Here is a 13,365-nt window from a genome sequence, read left to right as displayed (position 1 = left end):
ATTACAAATATGAAGAAAACATAAATGTTCTATACACTTTCTGCAGATGGTTAAGATTAAAAAGAAAATATGCCCCCTGTTTCAAAGTAGAATGCAACTGCTGTTTACTAAAAAAAACATGATTTTGAATTATTCCATCCAAAGTTACTTCATAAATTAATACAATTTTTCATAAAGAAATACAAAAAAAATCTTTACAAAGATGTCTACATTTGCAAATATAACAGACAGATCCTAATTAAAAATTTAACTTACCTTCTGAATGAACTTCTCTACACTCTGGACAACATGCTTGTAGAACTGAAAGAAAAAAGAAAATATTTTCAATGAATTTAACAGCTCTATTTGCAGCCACAGCAACCTAAGGCCGGAGGGGGATGCAGAAGCTCAGCCTGATGAAAATCTGAGAAATGAACAAAAAAATAAACTGCATTTTATTTAGGAAAAAATATGTTGAACATTAACTAATCAATGAAGTCATTGTAACTGATTATTTATTTGGAGAGTTCCCTATTACCTAGCATGCATGAGTGTATCAAGAAGGAACCTAGAAACATATGCAAACTCCAAACGGCAAAATGCCCAAAAGTTGAACTGGAAACTTCTGAGATTGAGCCACAATATTTGACATGATCAGTCATGTCAAAAAGGGTTGCTTAATGCAAGAAAAATAATGCACTAGGATCATCATTGCTGATTATTGTCCATAATACATTAGTTGATGCAAATCCACAGATTTCTCACTCTCTCAAAGAGCTACCAGCACTCTGAACTGGAGTATATTGGTCATTGAGTCAAATGTGGGAATCTATTGCAGGGAGACGCCACCAAACAGGCTGAGTTTATTATTGCCAGCCAATAAATCTACTATTCATAAACTATTGCACACATGGTTATTGGAATGGCAATATATTTTAAAGAGAAGGTGCAGCTCCACTGTGAAAGAATATCATTTATAAAAAGCAAAACGGACCAAACAGATAAACTCAATTCTTTGTGGGTTGCGAAATGAGCTTGTGTCTTTTTTGAGACAAATCCAATAAAAAGACAAAAGAACAGAAAACAGTTTGTACCACCATGTGATGAACATTGGTTCTGTTCTGCTCTATTAGATAATCTGATAAACACATAATTGCAAAAAAAATAAGCTGCAGTTTGTAAAACAACAAAAAAATGTCACAATCCAAGACCATTTTTAGATTATGATTAACATTCAAACACATGAATTACAAAAAAATATGAAACATTCCAAGCATTGAGCATCTCACAGATGTCTATCATCTGAAAATGAAAAACAAACTGCACAATCTCAAAAATATCAATAAATGCCCATTCACCTAAACTGAAGTGTCAGATATAGAGAGCATTAATCAGAGAAGCCATCATGTACATAAAAAGAAAAGGCAGCTGACAAGAGACTAAACTTTAGAAGAAGCTGTAGAGATCCACAGCTTACATGGGAGAATTTTTGACAGGACATCCATTTGTCGTGCAGTTCAAAAATCTGGCCCTTACAGAAGAGCTGCAAGGAGAAATCCGGTGTAGAAAGAAAACCATAATAAATCCAGCTTAAGAGTTTGTTGCAAACCAGGCAGAAAACACACCAAACATGTGGAAGCTGTCATGGCCAAGTGAGACCAAAATGTAACTTTCTGCCCGACATGCAAAATGGTATGAGCAGCAGAAACAAACACTGCTCATCACACTGAAAACACTGACAAAACATGGTACTGGCAGAATCATGCTATGGGGATGATTCTCTTTGATAAGGATGGGGAAACCAGAAAAAGAAGAAGACATCAATGAATGAATATCCACAATTAAGGAACAGCAAAGGGATAATTCTGACCTATAATTAAACACACAATGTGTTTAATATTTTTTTATTAATTTAATGAGGTTCATGCTTAATATCAATCAACTACTTGTGACACCTTCTTTGACATAGTATTTTGTTTGTGTAATTAGATAAATCAGGCAATTTATTTAAAAGGGGTCAAGGAATCTTTTATCCACAGGTCTGCAAAGATTTTTACATCAACATGAATTGTTCAGTTTTAGTTTTATTCACTGCAGCAACTAACATAAAGATTGAAAAATGATTAAACTTATGTCAATTAAATCTGATGAATTCACATCAGAACACGTCTGTGTCTGTGCATGCTGAATATGTAAGTAATACATCTGGATATACAGTCAGTTAAAGCAGGTTTCTTCCAAATCTCAATTCCTACAGAAACACAATCACTAACAGGAAGCTTAGTCCCAGCTTTAGCCATTACACCAACTGTTACAGTAACATGGAGTTACCATGAATGTTGTATCACATTATGGGTGCCAGTGATATCTACCACTCTCAATTTCTCCATTTTACACTTAATAACGTCACTGAAGTGTATATTCAAAACTTTTACTCCGTGTATCATCTTAGTACTGATGATTAATGCCAGCTGTCAGAGCTTCCAATTGTAAATCTTGCTATCAGCCTGTAGATGGAGCCATAGTGAAACTGAAGAACTGAAGTAAATCGGATGATTAAAATGTCCAGTAAACTCAGTTTTCAAAAAGTAAGACATTTTTACCAAAATCTTAATGTTAAATATTTCAATATCGTTCCAAAACACCGCAACAACCAGTAAAATTACTAAATCTTTTTAATTTTCTACATCTGAGGACTCCTCCTGTTCAGACAAGGTCCAGAGAAGGATTTGAATTTAAAAAAATTCTATACCTAGTCTTTAATTTGTGTCTATTTCTATACCCACTGAGAGAACAATTTTTCTCTAAAAGTCAAAGTCAGACTTTGCATAAATGTTACACCCTTATCTTCTACATTAAACACACAAAATAGAATTAAATATCCTTCCCAGGGTGTCAAATATCAATAAAAAACTGGCATGTCATGGCATATCTCACTATTTTTCATTTTTGTTAAAGAAAATGATCAAATACCTGGATGACTATCAATTTGTGATGGTTTTAAAAACAGGTTGCGGAGCAGATTCAAAAGGATTGTAGTCCTTTACCCTTAATTAGACTAAGAGTACATTCACACCAGCTCAGTTTAGTTGGCTTTAATCAAACTCTGATTTGTTTGTCTAGAAAGTCCAGTTTGTTTGGGAAGGTGTGAATGCACAATTGAACTCTGGTGTGGTTTGAATGCATGTGTGAATGCCATACTAGAGATCGCTCCAAAAGCGGTAACCGGACTACAATGCAGTACATTCTGGCTAAATACAACCAAAACAAACATGCGAGACTAGCACTTGAGTGAAAAGTGACTTGCAGTCTTCTACTAACAACAAAAGCGAAATCTTACAACCATTAAAATCTGACGTCATTCTATTTTACTTTATATTTCATCATAAAAAAAACAACTATTCTGTTACTATTAAACATAATTATTCAGTTTTATTAAAACTGCTTTAATGCCATTCCTTTCTTTACTAGCCATTAAACAGAACTGTTGTGAGCATGTAAATATAAAATTTGAAAGCCTGTCATGGACCAATCCTCCTAAATCGGCTCACATTTCTGTCTTATTGTCAACACATCATCTTCCTGTCTGGATCAGCATTTCATAAATAATCACAAGAATGTTGTCACCAAATTGAACTTTGATTTTCAACACTCAACAAAATGGAGCAGCAGTAATATTAAAAAGTGGCCAAATACTAAAAAAGCAATCTACAGGGTTTTGCCACATTTCCGAAAATTTAGGACCAACACCTATCTACGATCATTATGATTTAAACTTAAGATCTCTATAAATTGCAAATAATTATTCAATAAATTATTTTCTTTACTTTATAAGTTAGATGTCAAGCACAACTTTGTTAACTTGTTTTTCAGCTGAGGCCTTTGACTCCAGTTAATGTGATCAGTAAAAAGTTTGTATCCCCTTGTCCTCAAACTAAAAACCCATTTTGAACAATAACTTGACAAGTTTAATATAACAATTTGTTAAACAAACTAACATTTATTTCAAACATTTCATGTTCATAAAAAATGGTGCATATGGTGCCAGCTCCTGCTCCAAATGAAAACTCACAAAACAGCAGGTATTCTTAATAAAGGTCTATTATTATTTTCCATCACGTGATATAAAAGCATTTCTACCACAGCAGAAGGAAACATTCCAAATTTTCGCTTTAATAGGGATACTAAAACAAAACCTTACTGTGTATGCATATAAAAGCAATGGTTGCAGGTTTTAATATCTTTTCTAATATTCTTAAAGGCTTTAAATTAAATATTCTGAAAAGAGTGTAGCCCTCAGAGAATCTGGTTTTTCATTTCATTGTAATTCGTTGTTGGTACAAAAATAGTCGTTTCATAATATTTCTTGATTTAAGACTTGCATAACAATTCAGAGCTTAGAAATAATCTTTTAAAAGTCATTCAGCAGGCTTTTATAAAATCCTTCATGCTGGCTGTGGGAGTAAGCTGCTGTAATACTTGGCAAACTGCACTTTTTAATTTCATTCATGTTTTTAACAACAATTTACCAGTTGGGAGATGTTAGACAGACTGGACTATAGTGGGTAAAGGGACTGATTCAAAAAAAACATTTCATTGGTTGGATCAGAGGTCCAGAAAAAGTAATTACTGGCAGGTTTTCTGCAAGTTGGAAGTGGGTTAAATTTAAGAAACCATAAAGATCTATTTAAAACAATTGCAATGTATGATGTAAATTCTCTGCATTTATTGCATACTTCCATAAATGCAGTTTCCAGTGATGAAACAACTGGTAGTGCATAACGTAAGATAATTTTATGCCCTCTAAAGCAGTGGTTCTCAAATGGGGGTACGTGGAGGTACTGCAGGGGGTAAGTGAAGATTTTCAAAATATCTTTAAAAAATCAGTAGGCTCCTCATAATAAGTCTTGGGGAAAATTATTTTGTAAAAAGTTCGATAAAATATAAATGTGTGTTCATGCACTGAATTATTATTTATGTATATATTTAATTTTGTACCATTACAGAGACCAATATAAATTAGCAGCGTTTTGCATATTTCCGTTTTGACTGGTTTTATACCTTCCTGGTGGTCACCGTCTTCTGTTTTTCTTTTTTGTTTAACCAAGCAATGTTTGCAATATGGATGTATTTGTCAGGTTCACTGATATAAGTTGTTTGGCTTTAATTAATCAGACAGTGATTTTACAGCACTGTACCTCTTTTTTATTCCAAAAATGTTTTGCCCGTGTCAGGGGGTACTTGACTAAAACTATATTTTTAAGGGGGTACATCACTGAAAAAAGTTTGAGAACCACTGCTCTAAAGTATTAATTTTAGCGAAAATAAAAATAACTTTTTTCGAGACATCATTGGAATTCAGTAGAAATACTTTAAAGAGGAGTCTAAAAGACTATTACAAATTTCTGCAGAATTTCTTTCGTACTTAATCTGATATTTTTTATTATAGTATTTAATCTGTGACAAACACACAGAAAAAACTGCCTAGTAAAAATACAAACATGAGGCAGCTAATATTCAAAAGTTAAATTACAGGAGACAATATAGAAAAAAAGAAGGATAGCCATTTTTTTAGACCAGAAATTTATGAAAATTTACTACCTAACTAAATCAATGATGGCATCAGAAAGGTGAGCTCTGTGTGTCTGAAGCTTTATTTTTAGTAGCGAAAAATTGTCTATGTCTATGCTCCTGGCAACAATATCCATGCTGAAACACTTAGTCTTAGCATGATTAAAAGAGAATCATAGGTTCTGTCACTGTTCTGGAGTTCAATAAACTCACAGCATCACAAGAATCACTAAGACAATAGAACTGAACAATGATTCTCAGCTATATTGTGTTAATTAATCCAGCTGTTAAATGGACAATAATAAATATTTGTATCTATTTTTTCTTTATTTTAAAAATCCATCTTTGGTGTAACACTTTTTAGATCTCGACTAAAGTCAAGACCAGCCCAAACCTGGACTCCAGGTTTGGGCTGGTCTTGCAAGGTCATGCAACAGAATAATTTGGAGAGAAAGAGATCTGTACTGCAACTGCTGCAGTGCAAGCATGGAGTGCATCATCTATGCTAATGCATCCTATGATTTGTGGTCTTTTTTTTTCCTTTTCTTTTTTTGCTGTTCATAATTAGGTGCATTATAGTTTGGTCAGGGTTAGGGTAGAATAAAACAACTTTTAATATATTAAATTCAGACAATTGAATAAAAGACTTCAGAAACCTTTAGAGGTCCTAAAATTAGTGCTGAGTTTTAAGTTACAAAAGTTATATTCATGCAACATAATTTGCAATAGAAGATGTCTGTTTGGCATCTTGTCCAATAGAATTCCAGTAAATATCAGAACAAAAAGCTCAACCTAAATAAAAACGCCATTTCCTCCAATGTTAAAGCTGGAGTTTTTTTTTATATGAAAAACTAAATATTTTCAGCCACTAAGGGAATAAATGGCTAAAAAGTTAATACAGAAAATGTTAAAGAATTAAGTTAAGTAAGATTTATAAGTGCTGTTCTGCTAACTAACTAACTAAAGAGCTCTGAAATACCATTTCAGGAAAATAATTCCAAAATAATTTCTGGAGTTTTATATAACAGCATGTGTTTTTGTTACATTTTCAACATCCTGTAAAAGGCAAACAGTTGACATGAGTTTTGTCTAGAAAAGAAGCATTTAATATCCATCACAGAGGTTGGGTTTTCAACATTGAGATCAGTAACACTCAGGTTTGTAAAACTTGCTCAGGCTTTTCATAGTAATACATACAACAAGTCAGCAAAGACTCAAAATAACTATTATTTATAAGTTTATTAGTCCATCAATTGCCATTGTTAAACCATGAGCTGACTAAGATTAAGCTTAGTTCAATTTCACTAGCTGTGCCCAGACCTGATTTCTGACCAATAGAATAAAGAAATCCTAAATAGAACTATGTTAACAACATAAAGTAGGCTAAAAGATGCAAAGAAGCAACATATGCACCAATCTAAAGAAATTCAAGAGCCGAAGCTTCACTCATCAAACTATGGCTACTTCATGGTTTCATAGAGGATGAAACAAGAGATACAAGTTTCACTGAGAGGAAGATATCAGCTATTTAAATATCTGTAGAAACAAAAACAGAAGTTGTCTGACCCTCTCCAAATAAAATCGAATATAGAAGAACCACAAAAATTATAGTCAGCTATTAACACATCATAACATTTTCTATTTAGTAGATACTCATATATTTTCATGTCAATGCCTGCTGTGTCATATTAATTCACTCATGTTGTTACATAACTTTGCACAGCTGCATAACAAGTCACCACAGCTGTTCTCTCACAGTAAATACCACACAAGGACTGATCCATCTTCAAAAGCCAACTCGTACTGTAAAGATCAAACTAATAAAATACTGCAGGACTGTTATTCTGCATCATTGCTCCTCCTAATCATACATATTTTATCACATTTTATATCTTTGCTTAGACCCAACAGTGTGTGCAAAGGTGCACCAGTCTCAGTTACATTGTGGTGATAGTCTATCAACTGTCTCCCTTTTCTGTCAGTACTGATACGTGGACACATTAGAAACGCATCAGTAAGACAGTCAGAGATCAGAATCAGAGAAATTTTCCCTCAGACAGCTCTGATCAGTGACCAGCAAGTAAAATACACAAAATTACTTTTCCTTACCTATTAAATGCATCAAAACTAATCATTCCTACCATTTATGAATTAAACACAGAACCAACAGAATGAATTATAATTTTTTGACTTCATCAAAGAACCTGTAGTAAGCCAAAACTGTAATCAACAGGGCAGACCAACAAAATCTAGAAATCTGTATTGGGTAGAAAAACCTGATCTTCAGTTTCAACAAGTGTACTTTAGTTAATATAGTAGAATCATACTTCAATTTACTCCTTATGAACTGTATTACATTTTGTCTTAGATATATCAAGCTGCTGGTTTAATATTGAAAGAATGAATTTGTAGAAGAGATTCCTAAGATGTTAAAAACAGTTAAACTTTTTCCAGAGATCCTTCTAGAAATTATTTTAGAGCAGTTTGGGGAGAAGGAAAAAGTCTGCCACTTTATTTTTTTCCATGTTGATAGAAAAAAAATTGCTATCAAATATCAAGCCTCTTTTATAGAGTAGTAATAAGGTTTCATTTTTCTTTTTAGGTTGTGACACGCTACGTTAGAAGAAAATGAAAAAGAATTCTAAAAATAAACAGTTTCTATGAAAGTGTAAAGATTTATGCCAGCTCAAAGAAGGCAACAGCCTTCCTTTATAGTGCTAAATGCTAACTAAGTACAGCTGTTTAATTTTGTTACACCGCTCACATTTTATGTTCTGTGGTATGTAATAATAATGTTAATCACACTCTAATTAAAAAAGACAATATACTGTAATTCCCATTAAGTTGGATTGAATTTCTAAAAACAAATCTTATCACTCTGTAACCTGGAAAATATAGTTCCTTTATTCAAACTTTTATAGATCTCATTATCTTTCAGTAACTGCTGCGCTATGCAATTTTTACCATGTTCTCTCACAGTACCATACATATCAATTACATGTTGCAAAACTATGCAACAGTACCCTCGTGCAAAATATTAAATGTTTTTGCAGATTCATGAACCAACACACCTGATTTTCTACAGATTGTATAAATACAGAATAATCATATGTTGAGCAAAATGGTTATTGCAGTGTGTGTTTTTCCAAACAAAGGCTGGTTTAAGACTTTGTTGGTTGGTCTTGAACCAACCTTTGTTGGGAAGGGGTTTTATTTTCAGTTTGTGAAAATAAAACACCTTGCTATTTTGTATTGTAAGTAAATTTTAAGTAGAGCAATAGCGATATCCTTTACAATATATATTTTCTTCTTTCAGCTCTTTCTCATCTGTGCTTCCTAAATTCAGTGACCTGTAGCATTGTGGGCAATGTTATTTGTGTCCAGTATGAACATCTGTTGCTGCTAGACTCTGTCCAATTAGCTAATCATTACATTAGCATGTAAAATGCAAGTTCATAACAAATTTGATATATTAGCCAACAATGTTTCCAGTCCAAACAGTCCTTTGCAAAATGAATATTGCACACATTGATTTCACAATGGCTATTTACTTCCAATATATTGTAGCTCTAACATCAAATGTCCTGTTTAAAGAGATTTAGCACAAATGAGTATCATGAAAAAAAGAAACGGGTTCCTTTTGCTGTGCAGGAGCCTAAACAACTGAATATATTAAAACACTGAGTCATTGAATGAAGGACAACAGACAACAGAAGACATCAGCTGATGACTTCTGTGGTCTGCACTAAGTTACTTTGAGATTGGCGTATTCAGAAGTAAACTGTACATAAAGGGAATAACTATGAAATTCACCGCTTGTCGCCTATTTTGTGTGCTTTTATACACCAACATGGAAGATGTGGAGAATGTAATAAATTTTTAACTTGTTTTGCTTATGTTGTTTGTGTGAATTTCACAACAAGAAATATAGAGGAAGAGGTCTAATCTCTCAAACCAGCTTGTCTTTTACAGTTGACAAACCACATTTATGAGCTTCAATTCATATAAAAACATATTCGAGATATATTGGGTAATTTCTGAACTATTACCAGGTAAAGAAAAGCAACATAAGGTCAGCAAAATGCATTTGAGGTAAAAGCAATGGAAGTCGCTTCATTTGTTTACTGTCTGAGCAGAAGATCTGGCAGCTTTCGATAAAGAAAACTGAGTGAATGCTGCAGTTATTTATGTTCTGAAGATCAAGGTTCAGGGGCAACTTCAGAATATTTTATAAGATAATTGTCGTGTTCTGTGTTTTCTGTGTGTTAATTTCGAGTTTTCGGTGTCTCTGTGTTGTCCTGTTCTCCCCTTGATTAGTTCCCAGGTGTTTCTTGTTCCCTTTTTACCCCCAGTGTATTTAGTGTCACCTGTGTGTCTGTTCTTTGTCGGGTCCTCGTCTAATGTGTGTGCTGCCTGTTGTTGGACTGTGTTTTCTTCATTAAATTCAACTATTCATCCTACCTGGGTCTACAGCGTCTGCCTCACCACCACCTCAACACCCGCAACTCATGACAATAATTCTCTTAAAGAAGGGCTGTTGAGAGGTTGTGAGCAGTTAGTATCACACCTGCAGCTGACTAACCCTTTAATGAGCTCGGTTTGGAAAATAGGAATAACAACTGAAGTCAACTCAGACGGAGGAAGAAAAGGAGGACCCTGACATATTTAATCTATCCCGCCTTCAAAATATAATATGAACATTTTCTGAGACATTAAATTAAATGTCACACAGCAGTCACTGTGGATAGTGCAGTTATTTACCTAGAAGTGCTCTGTTACAATGAAAAGTTGGTCCATTACCAACAATATTTCATGTCAAGCACATTTTTCAAGAAATGCTAAACTGATCTAAATATTAAATGGTGTAAAAATGCTTCAAGCAGTTGAAGTGATTGCTATATCACACATTTGAATCATTGATATTTATCAGACAGCAACGTTGCCAGCTAAGGTCTAATATTTTTCCCTGTATTTGACATTTTCTCTTTTAAGAAATACCCATGAGTTTTGTAATGATTTACATTCAAAGCAAAATTAGATTAATTAAACTACATCCTGTATTTCAGCACATGCTTTTCATTACATATAATCTATATCAATCAAAATATTTTATGTAAGCAAATATATAATATACTTTGCTTTATAACGCCATTTAAACAGCAAAGCGTAATAATATAATTTGAAGCTGACGGATATACACCCTGGTCTTTTTACTATCTGAAGTTGTTATCTACTGTACGGGAGATACTAATTGCTCTGTGTCTCTCTGTGGAGAGAAATTCAATTCAAAAATTGAATTTCCCTTTTAACAAAAGTACAGCTATGTGGAAAATAACCGTCAAATCAACACTAAATTTAGATTTTAATCCAACAGAATTAAAACCAATTAGAGCTACAATATATATTAAATCACACTAGTAATCTCAATATAAATGTGAATTTATATTTATTTATATAAAAATCTGGATTTGGAAAGCAAATAGGTTTCAAATCCCATACAAGGAAATAAAATAAAATGGATGGGCAAACTTTTACTGCCTTCAAATTCTAGATTGATGTATCTTTTCAATGGGTGAAAGGCTAAAGCTCAGAGAATGGAGAAAAAGTGTGATGAAAAAAAGAAAGAAAAGACGTATGAGTTGAGTGTAATGGATATCACTATGTCATTATTCGGTGATTTCATTACAACTGGATGTTTTCCTGATATTGTGCAGCTTTAGCAAAATGATCCATCTCTCTTGTCCAGTGTCCTTTGAAGAGCATGACTTTCATTTTATGTATAACTGCAACATCTGTCACACGAGAACATCACACGAGAAAATGTGAAATATAATTTCACAGCACAGAGAGTAAAAAAACAACAAAAAGTTAATTTATTTCAATAATTCAACTTAAAAAGTCAAAGTTGTACTATATAGAATCATTACTCAAAGAGAAATAAAAGTCAAGAAGTGATTTCTGTAAATTTTGATGAATGTGGCTTACAGCTAATATAAAAACCAAAATGTTGTTTTCTCAGAAAATGTACATTTTAAATAAGGTGCAATGTTTGAAACTAAACAGTATGCCTTGTGCTGTACAACATAGATACTCAATATTTGGTTGGTCCTTATTTTGAATGAAAAGCTTCATCAATAATGTGTGGTGTGAAGGCAATCAGCCTGAGTCTGCTGAAGTGTTAGGGGAGACCAGGTTGATTTGATAGAGGCCTTTATCCTATCTACATCTGCTCTGTTTTCTTCCTTTTCATAGAATTTATAGGAAGTTTAGTTCAGGCCAGACAGCTAACCAATCACAAGCTCAGAAACGCAGCGTTTCCCACAGTGTATTATAAGCCTGGCGGCGGGTACTTATTTTTCTTTGGAGAACTCTATATCAAGGTAAGAGTTTAAAACAAACCGCGTTATCTCTGGTTGCGCAGCTCCATGTGAACCGCAGGAATAACTTGTAGTCGAGGGTCTGTTTGCAGCCATGTGTGTGTTGACCGAGTGGTGAGAATGATTTATCTTTGTGGACTGAATTATGTACGGCGTTTACATCTCAACACGCTGCCCAACGTGTGGCTCTGTCTTCCCTGTAAAGTTTATGTATGTGGTCCCGGTTGGCCGGTGTGTTAGTGGTTAACGAACCAGCGCTAACCTTATCATGCAGGTTCAGCCCGGTGAGGAGCTTTTGCGCTCGCCTCATAGCCACGCATCACGCTGATTTTACATTATTTTATTATTATTTTTAGTATTATTTTTCCAGTTAAACGGTGCACCAAACCATATCAAATGCTTTGTTCACTTAGTCAGACAGAGTTACTGTGCACGGCTGTGTGAAGATCTGAAAAACTTGTCCCTCAAACTTGAGCAACCACAACAGTTTCTCTGATTCTGATTAAAAACTCAACAGACACGAAATGGAAGAGCTACTAGAGTCACATTAGCACCATTGAATTAAATCTCCTGATTGTTGCATCTCTGCGTAGTGCAGCACATTTAACTCATGCAGGGCTGGTCCAAGGCTGTATGAGGCCTGGAGCAGAATTTGACTTATGGGCCCCTCTTGCTGCTAAAAACCTCAGCAACTCTAACAGCTTCTGTGTTAGATTTAATCTGGGAGAAGGGAGTAGTTTAATTGGCCAACCTAAAAAGCAATCAGTTATAATTGCAGTTTATTAATTAGTATTTGTGAGGAAACAGAGCTCAAACTCAAAGCATCAGATTGTTGCTATGGTAACAAAAGAATTTAACTATGAATATTGTTGTTTGAACTTTTACAAAGTAAACTTGCCAGCTCCTTAAAATCTTAAACTTAAATGTTAACCAATTTAAATATTTTAATTAATGTATGTTGAAACCATTAAATCAAATTTAGCAGCATTGATCATCTCAATAAATGTTACATTTATATATCTGTAAACTGTGTTGAAATATTAACATTTATGGGCCCCTGAAGGTCTGGGGGCCTGATGGAGCCGCTGACTTAATTTGGATTAAACAGAAGTGCAAATCATTGATATTCATTTTGATTGTATTTTTTGATTAGTTGTCTTTAAGACTAGTTGTGGATTTAAATAGCATTTCACTGGAGAAGTTTTCCCATAACATATAATTACCCAGTAATATTTTTACATTTCCTGTCTACTTAACATCTTTAATACAAAAACAAAGTAGACCTAAAGGTGGACCGCCTCGGCGCACCGACCACCAGGCTTAGCAAGTTTTTGGGGGGAAACCCTGGAAATGGCGATTAAACTAGGCATTGTTACTTTTGCCAGTGGCAGTGAGTAACAAATCCTGCTTAAAATTGAAATCAGCATCTTAATAAACA

General features: G+C 33.9%; 1 protein-coding gene across 2 annotated transcripts in view; it reads right to left on the bottom strand.

Moving 5' to 3' along the window:
• The window catches only part of scaf8 (SR-related CTD-associated factor 8), a 29,947-nt gene that overhangs the window by 10,345 nt on the left and 6,237 nt on the right, over positions 1–13,365 (bottom strand). For both annotated transcript variants that reach the window (XM_028000150.1, XM_028000151.1), the window contains exon 3: positions 256–300. In XM_028000150.1, the coding sequence (XP_027855951.1) occupies positions 256–300 (45 nt within the window). The remainder of the gene's footprint in view (positions 1–255; positions 301–13,365) is intronic.

The sequence above is a fragment of the Xiphophorus couchianus genome, chromosome 19, assembly GCF_001444195.1.
Source record: "Xiphophorus couchianus chromosome 19, X_couchianus-1.0, whole genome shotgun sequence".
Lineage (NCBI taxonomy): Eukaryota > Metazoa > Chordata > Actinopteri > Cyprinodontiformes > Poeciliidae > Xiphophorus > Xiphophorus couchianus.
This window is presented reverse-complemented; position numbering and strand designations above follow the sequence as displayed.